Source organism: Heterocephalus glaber, unplaced genomic scaffold, assembly GCF_053883595.1.
Source record: "Heterocephalus glaber isolate CG9 unplaced genomic scaffold, H.glaber_assembly_v1.0 deba00000281, whole genome shotgun sequence".
Taxonomy (NCBI): Eukaryota; Metazoa; Chordata; class Mammalia; order Rodentia; family Bathyergidae; genus Heterocephalus; species Heterocephalus glaber.
Genome location: NW_028258139.1, coordinates 12,820,892 through 12,843,400, shown reverse-complemented (window position 1 = coordinate 12,843,400; position 22,509 = coordinate 12,820,892). Strand labels below are relative to the sequence as shown.

At 53.8% G+C, this 22,509-nt stretch overlaps 2 protein-coding genes and 1 long non-coding RNA gene across 16 annotated transcripts; 2 read left to right on the top strand and 1 right to left on the bottom strand.

The window, feature by feature from the left end:
* Nucleotides 1-40: 40 nt before the first annotated feature.
* On the bottom strand, nt 41-16,897 carry Eef1d (eukaryotic translation elongation factor 1 delta). Of its 13 annotated transcripts, none has more exons than XM_021250949.2 (9): nt 16,498-16,897; nt 6,402-6,522; nt 5,891-5,962; nt 2,189-2,245; nt 1,752-1,851; nt 1,575-1,675; nt 1,105-1,323; nt 299-493; nt 41-138 (listed from the first exon to the last, which is right to left on the bottom strand). In XM_021250949.2, the coding sequence occupies exons 2-9, from the start codon at nt 6,516-6,518 to the stop codon at nt 100-102; spliced, it is 900 nt and encodes a 299-aa protein (XP_021106608.1). In that variant the 5' UTR covers nt 6,519-6,522; nt 16,498-16,897; the 3' UTR covers nt 41-99. The 13 variants fall into 13 exon arrangements, with proteins under 13 accessions (XP_021106608.1, XP_012924906.1, XP_021106583.2 ...); XM_013069452.3 differs by having other exon boundaries at nt 16,538-16,789; XM_021250924.2 differs by lacking the exon at nt 16,498-16,897 and adding an exon at nt 8,305-9,401.
* On the top strand, nt 9,365-15,355 carry LOC110347276 (uncharacterized). 2 transcript variants are annotated; one of them, XR_015440989.1, is made up of 3 exons: nt 9,365-9,490; nt 11,467-11,782; nt 11,868-15,355. It is a non-coding gene; the product is annotated as an uncharacterized LOC110347276 (long non-coding RNA). The 2 variants fall into 2 exon arrangements; XR_015440990.1 differs by lacking the exon at nt 9,365-9,490 and having other exon boundaries at nt 11,408-11,782; nt 11,868-11,994; nt 12,274-15,355.
* Tigd5 (tigger transposable element derived 5) lies at nt 16,869-22,267 on the top strand. Its single transcript, XM_004837823.3, has one exon. It carries the CDS (start codon nt 17,074-17,076, stop codon nt 19,021-19,023), a length of 1,950 nt encoding a protein of 649 aa, XP_004837880.1. The 5' UTR covers nt 16,869-17,073; the 3' UTR covers nt 19,024-22,267.
* The last annotated feature ends 242 nt before the right edge of the window (nt 22,268-22,509 follow it).

Below are 22,509 nucleotides of genomic sequence, written 5' to 3'. Positions count from 1 at the left end.
GCAGAGCACTGTCCACCCAGTAACAAGACAGGAGCCAGAGTGCGGAGTCTCAGTTTTTAATATCAGCAGGGCCTCCCTTGCACACATGCATGCCTGGCTTCAGATCTTGTTGAAAGCTGCAATGTCCACACTCTGCACCTGTGGAGGTGGAGGTAGAGGGTGTCAGCAGAGGATGATTTCTCTAAGGCCCACTCCTCCAGTTCTGTGTGGCCAGGATGTGAAGTGGCAGGTGCAAGAGTGGGACCCCAGGGTCAGCCAGTCCCCTATCCCACCGAGTCATACCACACGGCCCACTCACATGCTCCTCAAACTTGGTGATCTCCTCTTCCAGCAAGTCGGTGCCCACTTTGTCGTCCTCTACCACACACTGGATCTGCAGCTTTCGGATGCCGTAACCCACAGGGACCAGCTTAGAGCCACCCCAGAGCAGCCCATCCAGCTGGATAGAGCGCACACAGGCCTCCAGCTTGGCCATGTCTGTCTCGTCATCCCACTGGGAGTTGGGAGTGGGAGAGAGACAGAGCCACCTCAGAGGCCTCCAGGACACTAGAACAAACCCTTCCCACAGACCACTGAAAAGACATAATGCTGCTTCCTTGAAGGGCCCTCAGAAACATTCCAAATTGACATCTGTCCTGCCAAGTTTCTGTTCCTAACTTAATACTCTTTCCTCCCTCCCTCTTCTGATCTTTTGAGATAGGGTCTCACTATGTAGTGCAGGCTGGCCTCAAACTCACTATGTAGCCCAGGATGGCCTCAAAATCACGGTGATCCTCCTGCCTCAGCCTCCTGAGTGCTGGGATTACAGGTGTGTGCCACCACGCCTGGCCCCTAATTTAAGATTTTTAGTAAGTGTCTGGATTTTTGTTTTTTCAGTACTGGGGATTGAACTCAGAACCTTACACTGCAAGGCAGGTGTGGCACCACTGAGCTAAATCCCTGGTCCCCTAACTTAAGATTTTTAAAACCTGATTTCTCACTAGGACCCAGGAGGGCAGGGGGATTGGAAGCTGAGTCTCTCAGTGGGCCACATGGCAACCCCTCCACCCCATGAAACTTATGTGACTCCTGCCCTCCCCAAGGCCTGAGCTGTCTCTAACTCACGGGTTTGACATCCAGGAGGATGGAGGACTTGGCCACCAGCGAGGGCTTCTTGGCCTTCTTTTCTGCATATTGCTTCAGCCTCTCTTCCCGCAGCCGGGCTGCCTCCTTGTCCTCCTCCTCTTCGCTGCCAAACAGGTCAATGTCATTGTCCTCGTCGTCCTCTGCTGGTGTGGCCACCTTCTTGGTTGGGAGCTCCACTTGGCGCATGGGAGACACGTGCTGCCATAGGCGAGGGGAAGCTGAAACCCACCCAGTCCTCTCCCACTATCTAGAGAAGCCCACAGGGACAGATTGTGGTTCCCATGAATAGCCCAAAAGGAAAGAAGCTGTCTGAACCCTGCCCCCAGGCTCAATCTCAGCATCACTGAATCTTCATGGGTCCTAGCTCCTTACTGCTGCTTGGGGGGACCCCACAAGAGGTGGAAGCCAGGGGACCATATTCCTCTGCAGCATCGGGTGGAAGTGCTCACCTGGGTCTGTGGGGCTGTGGCTCGATGGATGGGTGAGCTCTTCTCCAGGGTGCTCAGCCGGGCCTCCAGCCTGGAGATGGCCTGCTGCAGATCCTGCACCACTGTGGGTGCAAGGAGCACAGTGGTCAGAGGGTAGGGGCTGGGCTTCTACCCCGTCTATCAGGCTCAGAGACTCACCACTTCGCAGGTTCTGGTTCTCCACTTCCAAGCTGGCAATCCGGACAACAAGCTCACTGTGGTCTCCACCAGGCCCACTGGAAGTCCCAGGGCCTGAGCTCTGCAAGACAGGGGGAAGGGAGATTCAGAGCCCCAAGGCTGCTTCTAAGTCCCCTCATTTACAGCCATTCAGAAGCACAGCCTACTCCCCCCAGCAGGTACCCTTGCTATGCTCAGGACTGCTGGAGACTCAACTCAGGAAGGAAGATGGTGAGGGAAGGCAGGAGGCCCTCCTGCTAAGGCCCAGCCCATCGTAACAGTGGTGAAGACTTACTGACTTCAAGGAGGGTGGCCACACAGACTGTAGCCACAATTTCAGCCAAGCAGAGAACACGGGACAAAAAGCAAGGAGAGCCCAGGGCAACCCAAACACAGAGGCAGCGTGCAGCAGGACTTACAGTCCCAGAGGCAGCCTGGCTCATGGCCTCAGAGGGGTCAGGCAACACCTCCTTGAGCTGGAAACAGGAAGGGAGAGCAGTTGAGGGGCAAGTGGTGGAAGGAGCTGACAAGCAATGCCTAGCTTCCCCTGGGCTTAGCACCTACCATTTGGCTCCCAAGCTAGCTGTTGATGGTTCTAGGTGACCATCAGCACACTCTGCTTTCAAGGCCAGCCCAGGCTCCTAGCCCATCTAGACATTATAGTCTTTAGGGATGATTTTATGTGTTGTTTGGCTGAGGACAGTGTTCACTTGGATGCACAGAGGTCACAGACCAAACCTGTCTGGCATGCTAAGCCAGGGCTTCCTCTGCAGATGGGGTCTTAGCACCTGCTCAGCCAAAGAATTCACTCTTTGCAGCAGGCACCAGGCCTTTTCCTACTGTGTGGCATATTGGCCTCAGGCCTGGGGACCTCCTGTCCTGTCACAGCCCTTGTAACAACACTGAGTATCCCACCTTGTTTATGTGTCTGGGTGACTTTCTAGGGCAGGGAGAAGGACTTTGCCCCAGAGCTGGAGTTAGAAGCAGCTAAGCAATGGAGCCTGGGGCCTCGCCCATCCCACAGCAGGCCTGGGGACAAGGAAAGGTCCCCTCTGGATGAGGCGTAAGTCATCAAGGGACCTGAGAAGGGTCTCACTTCCAAGTCTCCAAATGGCCAGGACTGGCCCAACATAGCCAGGGCAAGAATAATTCCTGTAGCTCCAAGGGTCACAAAGCTCACAGCTCACCCTGGCTCTGGGCACTGGAACTTGGCCAGAGAAAGGATGGCAGAGAAGCCAAAGGAACTGACAAAGATGATAGCGGGGTCTAAGGACTTAGCTCAGTGGTGCCCCGCCTGCCTCACAAGCGAAAGGTCCTAAGTTTGATCCCCAGTACCTAAATAAATAAATAAATAAATAAATAAAAGATAGTGGGCAGTGATGGGCACTTCCTGGCCCCAGGGGCACCCTACACAAAAGCTTCAAACCCAACCAGGCATGGTGGCACATGCCCATAATCCCAGCTACTTGGGAGGCTGAAGTAGGAGGATTACAAGGGCAAGGCCAGCCTGGGTCATTTAGTGAGAACTTGTTTCTAAATAAATCATAGATGGAGGCCTTTACACTGTACATATAGGTAATCAAGTCAGACACAAATGTGGGGCTTGGGATTTAGCTCAGTGGTTCCGCCGCCTGCCTCGTAAGCGCAAGGTCCCGAGTTCAATCCCCGGTACCAAAAAAATATTAAAAAAAAAAAAAAGACCCAGACGTGCACAGGATAATCACGTGAAGACAGGAGAGGACAGTCAAGGAGAGAGGCCTCGGGACAAATCAATCCTACTGCACCTTGGTCTGGACTCCAGCCTGTGATACTTTGCGACAGCAGTCCTAGCAATCCAGTCCCTAAGCCCTGACTTACGAACATTCGAGTTGCGAACTTTCACAGGTTCACTGTGTAAGACTCACTCTGTCGGATTACAAACAAATACAACTTATGAACAGTTCTCCTGAAATGGAAATTGTTCATAAGTCAAGGACTTACTACTGTACCAGGACCCCAACACAGCAAGGAAGCGCCAAGGCTGCTGAGCTTGCCCCAGACTTGGGCACTGGAGCTTAATGTGCAGGGCTCAGATGCAGAAGGCTGTGCTCCCCGCACTTGTCTGCCTGGCCTGAAACTGGCCAGTGCCTGAGGTGATGGGGTGGGATGAAGAGCTCCCAGGACAAGGGCAGGGAAAGGAGAGGCACGGCGGGAGCTTTCATATACTGTGCAGTTTCTGGCTGGATTCTGAAACTGTTTGGGACTAGAAACTCCCCTGTCCTCCTAATTTCTCCCTCTTTGAATGGTAATGTCTGTAACATTACTGTCTCACAACTGTACCCCAGTTTCACTGGACCACACCACAACACAACCCCCATGCCTGACTTAGGATTCCGGGCTGAGCTGATGTTGTAAAGGGCTGAGATCTTTGAGGATGTTGGCAAACATGGCATGGACATGAATCTTTGAGAGCCAGAGAGTGGACCATGTTAGGCAGAATAAGAGCCATCTAAAGATACGTCCCAACCCACAGAGTCTATGAATCTACTATCTTCCAGGGCAAAGGGGAATGAGCAAATATGATTAAGGTCATCCTTTTAAGACAAGAAGAGTATCCTGGACTATCTGGGTAGGCCTGATGCAATCACAAGAATCCTTGTCACTGGAAGTCAGAAAAAGAGATGTGAAGACAGAAACAGGTTGGAGGGATGAGACTACCTGTAGGCTATAAACCAAGGAATGCGGGCAACCTCTAGAACATGGGAAAAGGCAGGAAATAGTGTCTACTAGAGTCTCAGAACAAGCAAGCTGGGTGTGGTGTGACCCTAGCACTCTGAAAAGCTGAACCAGGACTGCATGTTCTAGCCCAACCTGAGGAACTTACTAAGATCTTGCCAAAAAATAAAACCTCTTAGACAAAGGGATGGGAATGCAACCCAGTGAGAAGGCCCTAAATTCAATGCCCAGTAAAAAAAAAAAAAAAAAAAAGAACATAACTCTCCTGGCACTTGGATTTTAGTTCTGAGACCCATTTCTGACTTCTGACCTCTCGGACCACAGATGACATATCTGTGTAGTTGTTTTATTTGGGGTTGGGAAGGGACTTGCTATGTAGTCCAGGCTGGCCTCAAACTTGAAGCAATCCTCCTGCCTTAATCTCCCAAGGGCTGACACTGTAGGTGTGAGCTACCCCACCTAGCTTCTGTTTCATTTTATTTAATTTAATTATTTTATTTTTTTGGAACCAGGGATCAAACTCAGGACCTTGCGCTTGCGAGGCAGCGGTGGCACCACTGAGCTAAATCCCAGCCTCTGTGTCATTTTAGTCTGAAGCTTGTGGTGATCTGTTGTAGCAGTCAATAGGAAACTAACACCTGGCCCTCAAGGCCAGGATACCATCACTGTTCCACAGGGAAAATTGGGTCCTGACTCCCCTGCGGTCTGGAACAGGAGCTCTGCCCTCCATGTGTTGTTTGGCTGAGGACAGGGTGCACCTGGATGCATAGAGGTCAGAGTCCAACCCTGTCTGGCAGGCTGCCCCTCAGAGGTATACCTTTCCCTAGCCAGCCAATTGAGGCCACAAAGGATAGCCACCATCCTCCCTTCAGCCTATAACCTGGAGGCCAAGCAGGACCACAGGGCTCTCTCCAGGTTTCAAGCTTCCAATGGTGCCAATTCTATGATCTGAATTCACACGTCATGTGAAATGACTACCCCTTTTCCTGGCAGGGCCTGGCCTGAGGGAAGGGCTCAGCAGACACACAAGCTCCTTCAACAGGAAGCAAGCAGGAAAAACAGGCCTCCAAGGAGTGTCCCTGCAGTGCGCACCCTGCAGAACAGCACAGCTCAGCCCCAGAGCCCATGGCTGGCACCACACAAGTGGCCAAGGTCACCACTAGCAAGCAGGCAAAAGAGACATGGAAAGGTTGAGAAAGTAAGACAATTTTCTGTGCCATCTGGGTTTAGGTTCAGCCTGGGCCTGGAGGCCTCAGTTCTTGGTATCTTGCAGGAATACTGCATAGCATACTGTAACCTAACTTTGCTCCACAGGGCCAAAATGCTCAGCAGAACCGAGGAGGTAAAAATCAGACCTGCTATTTAGCTAAGCACAAGCCCATGGGTATATGGCTGTGGGTACTCACTCCAGCCAGGGATTTCTGGATGTTTTCTCTGGCTCTTGCAATGTCTCGGAGGATCACGCTGGCACCATTCTCCTACAGACAGTGCAGAAAGAACCAGTCTTTGTTGTTGTTAAGGAAATAAAAAAATAAAGCCACAAAACCCTCTCAAAAACCTTCACTCACAGAACAAGAGAGCACTACACAGAATGAAAGTGTTACAGAAGTGCCACAAGGGTGCCTGAGGCCAGGACCATGGGGCGTGGTGAGGGTAGTCTGCAGGTGGACTACATGCATAGGCCTGGCCTCCACCATCATTCAGACACCTATCTGTTCCTGCCCCATGCATCTGAACAAAAAGCCAAGAGCAGGAAGCACCCCAGTAGCCAGCCAAGGCACCACTCCCTGCACCGTACAGAAAGCCCCCAATTCAGCATTTCTGTCCCCACCAAGCGGGGCCAGCTTCTCTCCTTGTGTGCTGTAACTGTTCTTGTTGGCAGCAGAGCCACCCAGTAGCACCAAGCACAGCCCTCACCTGGCAGGAGGCACCAGCCACTGGACCATTCATCTGCTCGTAGAATTTCCTTTCTGCATCATCATACTTGAACTTGTCGAACCAGATTTTCTCATGCACTAGAAAGTCTGTGGCCATTTTTCTGGTGAGAGGGGAGAAAAGCTAGTCAGCAAGGCGCACAGAATGGGGTCCCAGAAGCCCCCCCTCCCTATAAGCCCCTGGTGTGGCTCACCCTGCCCTGCTGCCGAGACATCCCACCCCAGTCCGATACCAACTCTGTGCCAGCGCAGTCCAGCTGGGTTAGGACACCCCTGCCCCATCCCTATCCTGGGTGACAAAGGTTCCAGGCCCCCAAGGAAACATGAGTGGTTCTTAGCATAACACCAACCCTAAAGCATCCACTGTGTTTGAGTGGCCACGCCAACACACTGTCTGTCACCCGGTCATCTCCTGCCCCAAGCACAGACTCCCTCCAGCACTTGGGTGGGGGCCCCATGTCAAAAATCCATATTCTCAAATTTGACCCCTAAACCTCTGGGGGTCTCTGAGGTCTTCCCTTTTCAACCACAGTCAAACAACAAGTAGCAGCAACTTGAGCTCAGAAATAGCTAAGAATGGAGCTGCCTCTGACCAAGCCAGGTATGAAGGGATTTGCAACAATGTAAAACATTGGTACTAACCATCAACAAACTTATTCTTCAATAAATAAGTACTTTTCGTACTTATTTCTGTTTTGCTTACTAAGATGGTAAAGAACAACAGAAATAATAAAAGCTCTCTCCAGTCTAGAGACCAAGAAGTGTGAGAACCACTTACCAGGGTCCAACCCACTACACCCAATGGACCAAGTTTAGCCCACTGTCTGTAAGCTAGACCTCACAATGCAGCCCCGCCCATGGCATTAACTCTCTGGCCCAGCCGGACCATTCCCACTGCTCCACCAAATGCAAGACAGACCCAATCCCCTTCTGCTGCCAGGGACCTCCAACCATTAATGGACTTCACCAAGTATTCCTTTGCAACAAGAGGAATGGAGCCCCAACTCTCCTCTGCTCCCCTCACCCAAGAGTTCTGGTGAGGAAGAGCCAAACTACATGAATGGGACAGGTAGCAGGCAAGCAGAAGTGGCACCTCGGCAATGGGGTCCCACCCCCATCCCCACACCAAGGCCTTGTCACACTGGCAAACCCAGACCCACCCCTCCCCAGGTATCAGGGCCCAAGGCTGGCCTCACTTCCCAGGAGGCCCTGGCAGTGCTGCTTGGGGTTCTCCAAGTCCTTCTCTGACCACTTATGTCTCCTCCATCTCCCCAAGTCCAGCTGGCTGAATGGGGTGGACCTTGCATAGCCTAGTACTGGCAAACCCTTCAGGCCCCTGGCCTCTAGAAACCACTGCTGGAGCTTCATCTACCTGTCCTGGAGCAGGGCAGAGGCTAAAAGCAGGTCTCATTCCCTTGACGGGTGGGCAGACCAAGGTCCTTCAGATAGGGGCTGCTGGGCTGATCTGATGCTCACTTCCCCTTAGAGGTGGACATGACAAGGCCAGCTGGGGCTGCTGACACACGGCCCACACATCTCACCCTGAGGCAGCTCAGGGACCAGACACCCAGCTGCATGACTTCCTACCTGCACTGTAGGCAACCCTGTCCTATTAACAACTCAGCTAAAAGCAACTCAGGGGCTGCCTATCCAAAAGGAGACTCTGTGAGGAACAAAAGGATTCTACTCAGGATTGACTCTCCCTCCCAACAGCTCAGAATTCTGTGGTCCCATGCCCAACTGGCCCCGCACTCATTTTAGCAGGTCCTCAGGACTGACAGCCCCCACCCAGAGCAGGGCAGGGTAAGGGAACACAAAGGACCCCAGCCAGGAGACAGTGTCCCTGTGCTGGCCAGGCTGGGCGCCCACCCACAAATTTTTCCTACTTAGGTCTCAGGCTGGACATAGACAGGCCAGACTGGGGCCCAGGGTGGTGAACCAGAGAGGAAGCTTCAAGGCACCAGGCCATGCGCAGGGCCTCAGTAGCGTGGTGGTGGCACTCAGCACGGTCGTAGGTGGGCTTGCTAAGCCAAGGGGCTTCCGTGTCCTTGTGCAGAAAATACCAGTAGGGCAAGGCAGAGGGGGCCTCTCTGTCTGCACGACGTGGCCCAGCTCGCTTGCTTCCTATGGTAGTGTTACGGGCCCTCCGATCTCTGCGGCCCCGCCGAGCTCCCTCTGCCTGGCTGGCACGCTCCTGCAGCCGCAACTTCCCTGGGGGGTGGCCGTCGAACAGGACCTCATAGAAGGCCCTCTCTGCAGCATCGTACTGGGGTTTCTCCAGCCACACCTCCCTCACCAGTGCCTGCAGGCTTCCTAGAGTGGGCTGACCATTGGGCGGTGTGCTGGGCAGGCAGGCTAGGGCCAGATTAAGGCTGGCAGCCCTTGGGTTGGTGTCAGGAGCTCCCTGCCTGTGGCTCCCCTGTGCAGCCAGCAGCAGGGCCTGTGACCGCTCCACAAAAGCCCGCTCAGCCTGGTCAAAGGAAGATTTGTTGACCCAGATGCCCCAGGTCACATGGTGGCAGGCCACCAGGCTCCCATGTGTGCAGGGACCTTGACGGGCCAAGGTGGGTAACTGCGGGGCCTGGGCAGCTGAGTCAGCCAGCCTCTGGCGGTAGGAGCTTTCTGCCCGGTCGAAGAGCGGCTTTTCCAGCCATACACTCTCTGCCGACAGGCCCACAAAAGCCAGGTCTGCCTGGCCAAGCCAGCCCTTGGGAGAGCGTTTCCTCTTCTGCAGGGCCTTCCTGCCCTCAAGGCTCTTCTCAGGATCACTCCTGCTGCCGGTGTCAGGGGCCTCTGACTCATCAGCGTCCTCAGTGCCCTTCTGGCCAGGCCCATTCACAACGGGCATCTCAACCAGGAGCTGCTGGGTAGAGGCGGTGGCTTGTGTGGCCCCATGCTTGTGGAAGTGCCGTTCAGCTTCCTCATACTTGTGCTTGTCCTCCCAGACGGTCTCCAGGGCACAAGAGGCCTTCCCGCTCCTCATCTTCGCGTGCAGCATTAAAAAGCAAGCACAAGAAGGCAGTTGCAACAGAGCAGAGGCACCTGCCTCCCACACCCTCCTGGGTCTGACAGGTAGGGTGGGTAGGGAGGCCCCCCGGGGGCTCCATGAGGTAACATGCAAGGGCTCAAGTCAATCCACTGGGGGAACTTTCAAATACAGCAACATACATATGTTTATTTTTATATACTTCAACCACAAAAGTTGCCTTTACTAACCCAAAAAGCCCCATACCCTCCCAAAAGGGATCTAGAGAGCACCAAATCCAACTACAGCAGAAACCTGTTCTCTGTCATGGAGCCCCAGATAGGGCTGCCAGATAAAATAGAAACAGGCTGTGCTCAAATCTGACTTATTAGAAACCATCATTAGTTTCTGTTTTCTTTTCTTTTCTTTTTTGTCCTGGAGATTGAATGCCGCAGGGCCTCTGCACTGGGCTACAACTCCAGCCCTTTTAAATTCTGAAACAAGGTCTAGCTGAATTGCCCGGGCAGGACTCAAACTTGCCATCCTCCCAGCTCAGCCTCTCTCTGTGCTGAGATTACAAGCATGCACCACTGTGCCCTGCTTCCATGTAATTTGAGACTTATTCATACTAAGAAATTATTCATCACTTATCTGAAATTAACTATGGTTAGATTACCTGTATTTCTTCATATGCTAAACCCAGCCACCTCCCTGGGACAGCTGGCTGCTTTCCCATTTCACAGAAACCCATGTGTGGAGGCCTCTCACTGTATGTGACCTGCACCACCATGGCCACACCACCAATCCACACAGAGCAGTGCTCTTTCAGTGCAGGGAAGGGCAGACAGGCAGGAGCAGAGGCTGAGTGCCCACTTCTGAAGGGCAATTTCAATAGGAAACACCAGGGGGGGATACTGGTGACTTGCCCAAAAGGGAAGAAGCCTCAGCCCAGGCTCCTGGGTCAGCAGTTGCCACTTCAACAAAGAGAGCCGATAGGGCCGGGGATTTAGCTCAGTGGTGCTGTGCCAGCCTTCCAAGCTCAAGGTCCTGAGTTCCATCCCTAGTACCGCAAAAAAAAAAAAAAAAAAAAAAAAAAAAAACCCAAAAAACAACAATCGGAGGTGACCAACCCACAGCCTTGAGTCTGCCTGAACTAAGGTGTCCTGGGACCCCAAGGATGCTGTACCCCACTTGCTGTAGCCTGTGGACAAGGTCTTGCCTCTGGAACCTCAGCTTCCTCAACGGACACAGGATTCCCTCACCTTAGGCATCTGCTGCCCCATGCAAGACAAGGGTTGTAGGTCTGAAATATGCACTAGAGCCACAAGGGAGGTCTTGCCCCTGCAGTCTGCTCTCACGTGTCCAGGTGTGGTGCCAGGGCAAGGAGAATCCCCAGGGTTTGAGTTGCTCTAAGGATGCAAATAAGTACTACCCTGGTTCTTGCCTCAACAGGAAGCTATCAGGATTTCTTTGGGCCAGACCCAACTAACAGTGCTCAGGAGCTGACTGGTAGAGGGTGCTACCTACCATTTTGCTGCTTTTGAAGGGTCACAGGGTGCAGCATAAGGAAGGCAGACCTGTCAGGCCTTCGGGGATGAGTGGGCTCCCTACCAGAGAGGATAGCCTTCACCCTTTGGTTGGACAGCAAACCTTTACACCACTGCCTAGGACCCTCTCCAATACTCACCCCCAACAAAACCAAGCCCTCATTCCCATGGCCCTAGGGTGTTAGCTGTCTAAATCCCACCCACGCAGGGGACTTTGGGAAACTACCTACAAATCCTGAAGCCCACCTCCAAGGGAGAGCTGAGGCTCTCTAAGGGTAGCTTGTTAAGCCCTCTCCACAGCAAGGAACCAGGGCCAAGAGCCACAGAGGCCCACAGCAGAGAGGTCCCTGGAACACCCTTCCCTTATCAAGGCCAGGCTGCTGGGGCAGAGGCAGGGTGGGGGCAGAAGCAGAAGCCCAGAAGGCAGGGCACTGTGACATCACTCACTGTCGCCAATATGGCATCAGGACTTGTCTACTCAACAGCTTCCCCAGTACCAAGCCTCCATGAACTCACCAGCTTCTCTGTTCCCACAGAACAGGGTAGGTCTGGGCTGACCTCAGACCCTTCAGCAGCCCCCAGACATAATGCTCTGCCAGTGACCTCAGACTAAGCTCCAGGGGCTCTCCGAGAGCAAGAGCAGCAGCTCAAGGAAGAAAGCTACCACCAAGGGCCACCAAAGGACAAGACCATTGTTTTCTCTGGTCATATCTTCATGTGGGACCACCACTTCCCTACAGAAGATAAAAGCCAGCCCACCTGGCACCAGCCCAGGACCCTGCTCAACATCATTTCAATGCTCCCCAGAAAGGCCAACTCCTCACAGGTGGCTGAGAATCTCCCTCAGGCAAAGTAATGGCTAGGGGTTCCCTGGCTCTGGGTAAAAGGAGACACAGCACTTCGGGCAGGTATACTTACTTTTGCTTTGGCCTCCTAGGAGAGCATGAAGGAAAAGCAGCAAGGTTAGAGAGTAGGAAAGACCAGTCGTGCCAGACAATAGTTCAGGCAGCAGAGGACAGTGGATGGCCTTCCAGAGGCTCTTTGTGGAAGTGGTGTGGTAACAGGTAAGCTTCAGACTGACCCCTACCACTAAAATCCCAGGTGGCTGCCCAGTCTACACACTTAAGGAGGTTTCTCCATCATCTCTTAAAACACAGCTCTTGGGGGTTCTGTTAGCTGAGCCCAGGCAGGCCCTGGGGAACAAGCAGAGACCATCACTGGAGCTACCCTCTCTCACCCTATCATCCTGGGACAAGGTGAAGGGCCTAGAATATGACAAAGGCCCTCTGAGGGACCAGGCCTCTGATTCAGCAGGTGCTACTCTTTTTTTTTTTTTTTTTCAGCAGGTGCTACTCTTGAGGAGGAGGGAAGAGGCCAGGCAGGCAGGGCTGCTACCACAAGGCTCCAGCAAAAACAATAAAGACCCTACAGGGCAGGGTCCCCAACTTTCATTTCCCCACGTGCACAAAAGGATAGACCCTTCAGCTTGACTGCACCAAGGCCAGACATCTGAGGTCAAATGCTGCCCTGGAGAATACATGGATGTGAGCTATATACGTCTGGGAAGGACAGCCTGGAAGCAGGAAGCTGTGAGCCCCAATAGAACACCACCACATTCCTATACATGGTCAACTGTTTTTTTTTTTTGGTACCAGGGATTGAACTCAGGACCTTGTGCTTGAAAGGCAGGCAAGGCGCCACTGAGCTAAATCTCCGACCCTAATCTTTCTTTCTTGATCCTTATTCAGGCAGTAACAAGAGCTTGGTGAACAGTATGGAGCATGGGGAAGAGTGAGGACCCAGAGGAAGTGGCCTGAGCAGCCCCTGCTCTACTCCTAGACATTGCCACAACCCAGCCATCAAGACCTCACCCATTCCTGGGATCCAGGTAGACAGGCCCAGGTGAGCACTCAGTCCTGGTGAGAGGTGCCCAAGATAGCCCTGTGGGGCCATCCAGCCCAGCATCTGTACAGGCAGCACTCAGCAAAAGCAGATGCAGGCTCTAAAAAAATGTTCAGTCTCTATGGCCAGGCACATCTAGGGTGGGGGGATTGGGGGGCACAGAGCCCCTGTGACCTCTGCTAATCTAGATCCCCTGCCAAGAATACTCCTGATTGGAGGACATGACCCGGTACAGCTGTGCCTAGTACTGTGGCAAGGGCTCAGCGGTCTCCATGCATGCAGAAAAGTTTTCCAGAAGAGCTGACTGGCGAAGCCCAACCGACCTCCATTGCTGCTTGACAAAGTTCCAGCTGGGGGAAAGAAAGGGTGGAACACATCGTACCCTCATATTTTATTTTTTTCTTGCCATGTTTATAAGTGTTACTCTGATCACAGGAGTCACTGTGTTTGTGACTAACAACAAACTCTCCATGAGGCAAATTGGTAATGATATATTGAAATCTGATCTGGCTCACAAGTCCCAAATTCCAGTTTCTCTTAGTTCTATTGCCACATCCACTCCTAAAAAAACCTCTCCTAAAACCCCCTCTGTTTCCCCACTACTATAACTCCCCCTCTTATTGCTGACATTCTTTTTACTAAAGGGGTCTTATGAAGAGATTGGAAGGACAGACTTTAGATATAAGAAATAGTGGAAAATGGGAAATAGAAAGAACGTTAAGACAGGTAAATGCATTAAGGAGGCAAGTTACTCAATATTTCTCAAAGTGCTGTAAACATCTCCTGCTCATAGACTATGAACCCAAATGACATTTAGTTAAGATGAATAGAGGTAAAGAAAAATAGAGAGCTAATAGCAAACTATATTAACCATTGTGCAGTTTCTCAAGGGCCAGCTGGTGACCACAAGTTTGACACTTAATTGACTGACTCTTGCTTGTACCCCCGCTGATATAAAGATTTTGATTAAGTTACCTTCTGTTCTGCTTAGGTATGGGTGAATAAGGGGACAATTGTAATTTTTAAATATATATTCATGACATTCAATGAAATGACACAGCTTAGAGGAATTGTACTTTGTTTAGCAAAAAATAACCTTTACTTCAATAGAAATTGCTAGGCAACTTAAAATGTAAACATGTTCCACCCAATGCCTCCCAGCTATTGCTTAAAGATATAAAAATAAATCAGACCCTGAGACTTCTCAGAGGGAACCTGAACATTGCTTGTGAAGGTTCTTTTCTCATCGCCAGCCCAGGACATCTCCCCTTCCTACCCTACGTCGACTGCAGCTGGTCTGCGGCAGCTGACTCCTGGGCTTTCTCTACACTTTTCATCCCCTGGCTGTGCCTCAAACAGCTTATGCCCAAATTACCCAGTTAACCACCCTCCAGAGGGAGGGGAAGTAAGCAAAGTGGGCAGGGACACGGTCTGCCAGCCAGCACAGCCTGTGTACTCACCTCAACAGCACCTCTCTCTGGGTTCACCTGGCCTGAGTCTGTGGGCCAGATTGCTGCCTACTAGAACTTCCTATGTGTTTGGTGTCCAAAAGGGGATCTGCTAACACTTGAAATGTGATAAGGATACCAGAAGGGGCTTATTTAGACCAGCACAAACACACTGAACAGAATGTGCTACTTGTATGTTGGAGTGATGTCTTTGGCCCTTTGGTTAAACTACACAATCTCAAGTTCCCACTCAACTGCTTCCCTGCCTGACTGATATTCCAGCCTTAGATAGAAAATACTAACCTGTCCTACAGCAGGAAGGAGCTCTGGGCATTTCCAGCCCAGAGGCAGAAACTGTAACTGCCCAAGCCACCGCACCCCAGGTCCAGCAAGCCCCAAGTGTCTTTGACTCAAATGCCACAGCTCATCAGTTCTATTTCTGTCTTGGCCCCAGATACCTTGCCTTGATCCACCAGCCCAGGAAAGCCATAGGGCCTGCTAGATAACTCCTTTATTAACCCTTCCTGGCATGCTTGACAACACCTATGCTAGCCCTCACCTACCTGGGGACAAGAGTGTGACATTTTACATAGGGAGAAAATTAAGACTGAGTACATGGCCACAGAAAGCCATCAAGTCAGTGAGGTGAGGGGCTAAAGATACAAAGCATGTTCCAACACCTGTCCTTCACAGGAGTATCCCACTTCCTCCAATTTCCAGTGAGTACAGGTCATTTTAGAATCCTGGTACAAGACAAAGGCCCACAAATGATCGATGCCAGCACTCCAGAGGTACTCTTTTCTTTTTGGTGTGGTATTCGGGTTTGAACCCTGGGCTTTCCAACTGAGCTACACACCCAGGTTGTTTTGTTTTTAAATGTTGAGACAGGGTCTCACTAAGTTGCCTAGGCTGGGCTTGAACTTAGAATCCTCCTGCCTCAGCTTTCCAGAGTCCTGAATTACAGTCACATGCCATCTTGCCTGGCTTGAGGTACTCTTTTCAAACATCAAGTCCTTATGTCAAGCATGTTTGCTCACCTGTACTAAGCCCTGAAGCCTCACTCAGCTTGGCTGGGTCCTGCATCAGGCTCCTCCAGGCAGGGCAGGAAGCCATCCAGAGCACATTCCAGGCAAAAGCACCAGAGGTCCTTTTGCACACACTCCAATCGCTCCCTTGAATATCCCCCATCCCCAGCACCCTACGGAGAGATGCTTCATTCCCTTAACTCCAAAAAGAGGAAACAGAAGCCCATGCTGAACTGGCCACCATATAGCCTGCAAGGGGACCTGCCCTCCCTTGAGATCTCTTCCTTCTTACTTCCAGGCAGATCAGGAACTCTACTGGCCCCATGGGATTGGTTGAGGGCCCAGAGAGCCCCTGCAGTGGTAGGCCTAGGAGCCTGGCTGGTCCTGAGTTCTTGTGCCAGGCTCTTGGTGAGAAGGCACTGTTTTCAGGTGACACTTGGGGGATCCTATCACATCTGCCCTTTGCCCTATCCAAGAGGGTATCAGAAGGGGGTAATCAGAGCTGCAGGAGACCCACCTCCCTCTGCCTTACAGATATTGTCAGTTCAAGATGCCCCTCAACCTGTAAAACAGACCACCATAAAGTTACTTCCGAAGGCAGGAGGGTGTTTAATGGGCGGGGGGGGGGGGGTCCGCTTCATTTCGGGAACCAACCCCACTTGCCCTGCTCCTTTCTGCTTAGGACCTTTAAAAAGCGCTCATTTCTTACGAATAGCACGCGCGATCGTCCCCTTCGGAAACCTCTCCTCAGGAAACCTCGGACGATCTTAACCACACCCAGAAGAGCCTATTTCGTTTGAACCAGCACAGCACAACAGAACTTTCCTCTTTCTTTACTGTATTCGTGAACCACCTAACTTCCACGAGAGTTGCACCTGTGCCTGTCCTTTCTATTCCCAGAGCCTGGTACTCAGTAGATGCTTAACAAACATACTGGAGGAGAGTAAGAACTACGGACCCGAGCAACAGCTGGGGCATACAGGCACTATGGTCTCGGGGGGACAGGTGTAAGCCCCAGCCGACCGGAGGAAGGATCTCAGGGTGGTCCGTGTCCGGCGGCCTCATCTGCGCCTGGCTGCACGCCTCGAGCCCTGGCTCGGGGCTGCCCACTCACACTGCCCGAACGGCGCAGAACCCGGCCCCTGGGGCCTCTCCGACGCGTGCGCTCCTAACGCGGGGCCGCGGTACTCACACACCAGCCAAGGACCGGAAAACCCAGAAGTAGAACCTACAGCGTGGAACTGCGGAGGAAAGGGCAGGCTCCCGCACCGCACACGGGAAATAGAGCGGGGCATACCACGCCCGCCGCCGCGGGGGAAGCCGCCCTGAGCTCGCGCCGCCTCGCAGTCGAAGCCGTCAGCGCGATGCGCCCTGTAAATAGCAAGGCACAAGACAATGGGAAATGACTCCAGAGGCTGCTCTGAACTGAGATAGTTAGCGCAAAAAGCGGAGAATGGATCCGAAGCCCGCCCAACGCCCCCAGTGGTGTGCCAAATGGAGCCAGCCGGCCGGGGCGGGGCGGGGCCAACAGGCCTCATTTGCCAGGTGAGCCTCGCTCGGACACCAGCGCGCAGACGCCTTGGCGCGGGGCGGGGCCGCAGGGCGGGACCAGTGCGCCTGCGCTGCCAGGGCTGGTGAGACAAAAGGGAGGAACCCTGCCGGCCCCGCCCTTCAGCTCCGCCCCGAGCGGCCAGCGCGGGCGGGCGTCAGGTTCCCGCGGCCTCGCGCCCCCTCGGTCTCTGCTGCTGCTGTCGCTGTCGCCGTCGCCATGTACCCCGCGGATCCTCCGGCCGGCTCAGCCCTGCATCGGGCTCCACAGTGCGGCCGCCGTCCCCCGCCGGGGCACCCTGCCGAGGCGCCGCGGCCCCCAGCGCCTGTCCCGAGCTCCGCTGCGCGCCCCCAGCCCCCAGGGCCGCTGCCGCGGTCCGGCGTGGCGGTAAAGATGGCCTTCCGCAAGGCCTACTCCATCAAGGACAAGCTGCAGGCCATCGAACGTGTCAAGAGCGGCGAGCGACAGGCCAGCGTGTGCCGCGACTTCGGCGTGCCCGGAGGCACGCTGCGAGGCTGGCTCAAGGACGAGCCCAAGCTGCGCTGGTTCCTGGACCAGCTGGGCGGCGAGGTGGGGACGCAGCGCAAGAAGATGCGGCTGGCCAATGAGGAGGAGATCGACCGCGCAGTGTACTCGTGGTTCCTCGCGCTGCGCCGGCATGGCGTGCCGCTGTCGGGGCCGCTCATCCAGGCGCAGGCCGAGGCATTCGCACGCCAGATCTATGGGCCCGAGTGCACCTTCAAAGCCAGCCACGGCTGGTTCTGGCGCTGGCAGAAGCGCCACGGCATCTCCAGCCAGCGCATCTATGGCGAGGTGGAGCCCCCATCCGCGGGGCCCGCGCCTGGCCCACCAGTCAAAGCAGAGGCTGCTCAAGCCCCCAGCGCCGGCCCACTGCCGGCCCGGACTCCCGCCGCGCCGTGCCCCATCGAGGCTGGTTACGGTGACGAGCAGATCTACAACGCCAACGTCACTGGCCTCTACTGGAGGCTACTTCCGGAGCAGGCTGCGCCCCCGGGTGCCAGGGACCCCGGGGTAGGGGGATGCGGCTGGCGCGCCGACCGTGTGACAGTGCTCTTGGCTGCCAACCTGACTGGCAGTCACAAGCTGAAGCCGCTGGTCATCGGGCAGCTGCCTGATCCGCCCAGCCTGCGCCACCACAACCAAGACAAGTTCCCTGCCTCCTACCGCTATAGCCCCGATGCTTGGCTCAGCCGTCCGCTGCTTCGAGGCTGGTTCTTCGAGGAATTTGTTCCAGGCGTCAAGCGCTACCTCCGCCGAAGCTGCTTGCAGCAGAAGGCAGTGCTGCTTGTTGCCCACCCTCCCTGCCCCAGCTGGGCCACCAGGATGCCCTCTCTGGAGGAGAGCGAGGAGACCCCCAGGCGGTGCCGGCCGGAATCCCTCGGACCCCCAGAGGAGCTGCAGACACCCGACGGTGCTGTGCGGGTGCTCTTCCTGTCCAAGGGCAGCAGCCGGGCACATATCCCCGCACCTCTGGAACAGGGTGTGGTGGTGGCCTTCAAGCATCTATACAAGCGGGAGCTCCTGCGGCTGGCCGTGTCCTGTGCCAGTGGCTCCCCACTGGACTTCATGCGCAGCTTCATGCTCAAAGATATGCTGTACCTCGCTGGCCTCTCCTGGGACCTGGTGCAGGCAGGCAGCATTGAGCGCTGTTGGCTACTGGGCCTGCGGGCTGCCTTTGAGCCCGAGCAGCAGCCGGCCCACCAAGCTGAGGAAGCTGCGGAGCACAGCAGGTTGCTCAGTGACCTCACACATCTGGCAGCACTGGCTTACAAGCGCCTGGCACCTGAAGAGGTGGTTGAGTGGCTGCACCTAGATGATGATGGGGGCCTCCCTGGTGGCTTCAGTGAGGAGGTGGGCCCTGCCTGGCCCCCTGCACTGGCACCTGCAGCCCCACCATCCCCAGCCAGTCTGCCCTCTAGCATGGGAGGTGGAGAGGAGGAGGAGGAAGCCACAGAGCATGGAGGGGTATTGGTGCCTACTGCAGGGGAGGCCATCTGGGGGCTAGAAACAGCTCTAAGGTGGCTAGAGAGCCAGGACCCCAGGGAGGTGGGGCCATTGAGGCTGGTGCAGCTTCGCTCACTCATCAGCATGGCCCGGAGGCTTGGGGGGATTGGGCCTTCCCCAGCAGCTCCTGATGACGGTGTGTGACCATGCCACCCTAGTGACCTTTTCCTGCTGCAATTGCCCAACTTCCCTGTGGTAGCCTACCCAATGGGTTCAGGGGACACAGGTCCCAGCCCAGCTTGGGCTCTGTTGGCAAAGGGTCATCCTGCCCCAGTAGTCCACAGGCTCTTAGGGAGGATTGCTGAAGGAGGGCCCAGGCTGATCCTTCTCCCTAGGCAGGTATACACATGCGGTTCCCTCACACACACTGGGCACATGTTATCCAAGTGTGCACTGGGCACACACTGTCAAAGAGTAGTTGGCTGTGTTCCCACCCTCGCCCCTGTGGGGCTCACACCTCCTCTTCTTTACCCAGCCTGTCATATGCACTGGATGAGACTGTCTGCAGCCCTGGTGCTACATGGTCCCATCATCTCAGTAGGGAAGCACACTACTTGGTTGTTTTTTTTAACACATTAAATTTGTTTCTAAAGAGTCTTCAGAGGGGCTATGAGAATAGGGGAAGAGTAGGGTGGTCTTGGCTGCTTTTGGCCTTGATCTGGAAGCTGCTCTCCAGCCACCAGCTCAGGCTCACCTGCTTATAATGGAGTGGGGAAAGAGAGGATGGAGCCCAGTACTTCCTGAAGTTCTGGATGCAGATTTCTGTTCTACTTGGGTTGCTATCTCTTTAAGAAAATTCCTTTCTGAACAGATCTTTTATTCCATGAGGTTGCCAAGTTGGATATGAGTCCTGTGCTTTGACCAATGTCAGGACAAGCTCCTCCAGTTTCCCATTGGCCATAGACCACTTTAGCCCCAGTACCCAGAGCCAGCCTCCTCATCTACCTGGAAGCACTGGCAGCACCCTGGGGACAATCCACAGTGCCTTAGTTCCATTCCCTTACCCCCCCTGCTCTTCCTGCTCACCTTCCCACACATACTTTTCCACCTTCTGGTACTACCAAAGTTGTGGCTGAGGAGCAACTTCTGGTTAGCCCCATTTCAAAGAGAAAGGAAAGAATTCAAGTGATTGTCTAGCTCTTACACCATTCTGACCCTCTAGTTCTAGGTCCAAAATCTTGCTAGAGTGGTCTGGGGACAAGAGATACCCATGTGTCCTGGGGGGCTTGCCACCTTTGCAGAGATACTGCCATGAGTCCTTGTTTCTGCAGGAGGCTAGCTCTAAGGAGGCTGCATGCTCCTAATGCTCTCCCTTTGTCCTGACCCAATATCCTCCTAACAGTCTGAATCTTGAAAACATGGAGTTGGTGAGTGTGCGGAAGCTGCATGCAGATGGTATGTTTATGGAAGGGAAGGGCTGTGCACCAGTCTGGCAGTGGGGCTGCAGGGTGGGTGGGGGTTCTCCCTAAAGCAATTTCTACACCAAAAACAAACAGTTCCTTGCAAACCCCACCCCCATAAATACATATGCATATCTCAAATCTGAGAGCTGAGGGAAGGTGTGGAAAGTTTGGAAACCAGAATTGAGGCTCACCTAGCTGGATTCAGGCAGCAGCCTCTATCTGTGCCTGCCAGGGCCTCTCTGAACCTGCAGAGCCTGGGGCACTCAGGGCTAGCTGAGGGTCTTTGGCTCAAGCATCTGGAGCTACACTTAAGGACATCTAATGCCTTTACACCTACAGCCTTCAGTCAGCCAAGGATAGGGGCTGCCACTCTGAGGAGAAATGGGCCTTGGCCACAAGCACATGAGGGCTGTATACCTGGGCCTTGATACATATGCAGCCTGGATGGCCTCTGATAGCAGCCTTTTGGCCTGGCTTATCAGAGTTGCTTCATTGGTAAGGTTTCCGTTTCATCTTCCTATTTTGGCCTGAGCGAGGTAGGCTTGAGACAGTGTCTAAGAAGGGTAGGGGTGGGGGGGTGTCCAGAGCAAGACCTCTCACTGGTCTCTCCACCTGTCTTAACCTTCTCATCTGGGCCCTCAAGGCCTGGGAGAAGGCTCTGGCCTATCCCTGGGCCACTATTGGCCACTGTACAAGCAAGGCAGATGTTAGCTCACAGGTAATGAGTCTGCCAGCATTTGCTAGGCTGGGAAACCCACCAAAAGGCTCAAAAAGTTTGTTGGGCTGGGGGTGTTAGAGATAGAGCACCTGAATAACATGCATGAGGGTCTGGGTTCAGTTCTCTAAGATACAAACAAAAGGTGTCCTCTTTATAGATTGAGACACATTAGTGTTCCTAGGATGCCAAGGCAGAGGTTCCAGTGGCTGAGCCCTGCTGTGGAGAAGGCTGCTTTGCCTGGGCACTTGGCCCTGTAAGCAGCCCAATGATGAGACCCTGAGGCCCCACAGTGGTGTACAGATATATCATGGGAACCTCAGCGCCATTTGTAGCTCTGCCACTGGCTTGAAGCTCACTGGGCTCAGCTCAATGTCTTTGAAGTGATGAGGACCCCTGCTGTGTGGCAGGAACACTTTAGGAGGGCTGTACAGTCTCAGGGCTGCATACCTGCATACCTGGCCTGCTCCTCACTGCCATTCCCTCCTGGGCCCTCTGGGCATTTTTGGTTGCCACCTTGGTTTGAGCCAACATGAGGCAGCTAGGGAGCTGAAGTGACAATTCCTTTTGGCAGCTTTGGCCACTTGCCATGTACCAGGCACCACACTGGAAACTGGATTTCTTGTCTTGGAGGATTTTGCCTGGTCCCTGCAAAAAATGTGGGGGCATAAAAAGGGTGGGCAGCTGTCCTCACTGGGCAGCTCTGTTCAGGGCCCTGTGATGAGACTTGGGGGCAGATTGCTGCTCTTGCAGTTCATGGCCCTTACCTCAGGGTCATCAGGGCTCCTGGGCTGAGGAAGGGAGAGCACAAGCACAGAATATTGGGCAAGTACAGATTCTGTTGAAGCCACTATCCAGCTGCTGTTTTCAGTTAGGAAGATGGCTTGCAATGGTCGGAGGCAGCCTCCCCTCAGGGATCTGTGCACTTGGAGAGTGTATACCTGGTCATCAGCTGGGCTGTGGATGAAGCAGAATGTGGTGGAAAAGGATAGGGAGCACCCCTCTAAGGGCTAGTCACTGGGACCTGCACCCTGATACTCCCTATGGGAATTGCCTGTAGAGAGCCCCTCTGGGGCTTAGCAGTCATGGCCCTTGCTGACTGTGCCCAAGAGTGAAGCTTATGCATACCAAGAGTGTGTCCTCATAAGGACTGTGGCCTTGTGGGTTCATGCTATGTTGAGAGGCCTTCCTTTAACAGTCAACCTTGCTCTTAGCTGAGTTCAGATGCCCCATGGCACTTGCATAATAAAGGTGGAATATATCAATTTCATGAGCATCCCTATTTAAGTCTTCTTTTGTAACTCTGGAACACCCCATAGATTGGTGGGAGGCACAAAACTGGGACAATGTTTAAGAGGATACTGTGGTCACATTCTACAGTTTCTATCTTGAAAAGCAGTAATGTTAGCCTGAGTGCCTAAGGTGAATAAAAGGTCTGGAAAACATTTGCACAACTTTCCCCACCAAAGCTGACCCTCTTGAGTAATCAACCTGTCTTTGTCCTGGATCACC

Excerpts from the sequence above, each read along its gene's own strand:
- Eef1d (XM_021250924.2), bottom strand. The coding sequence starts at position 9,401 with ATGAGGAGCGGGAAGGCCTCTTGTGCCCTGGAGACCGTCTGGGAGGAC. Across the intron at positions 2,246-5,890 it reads TCCAGAAATCCCTGGCTGGA|CTCAAGGAGGTGTTGCCTGA; the intron begins GTGAGTACCCAC and ends TCCTGTTTCCAG. Across the intron at positions 1,852-2,188 it reads GCCAGGCTGCCTCTGGGACT|AGCTCAGGCCCTGGGACTTC; the intron begins GTAAGTCCTGCT and ends CCTGTCTTGCAG.
- Tigd5 (XM_004837823.3), top strand. The coding sequence starts at position 17,074 with ATGTACCCCGCGGATCCTCCGGCCGGCTCAGCCCTGCATCGGGCTCCA.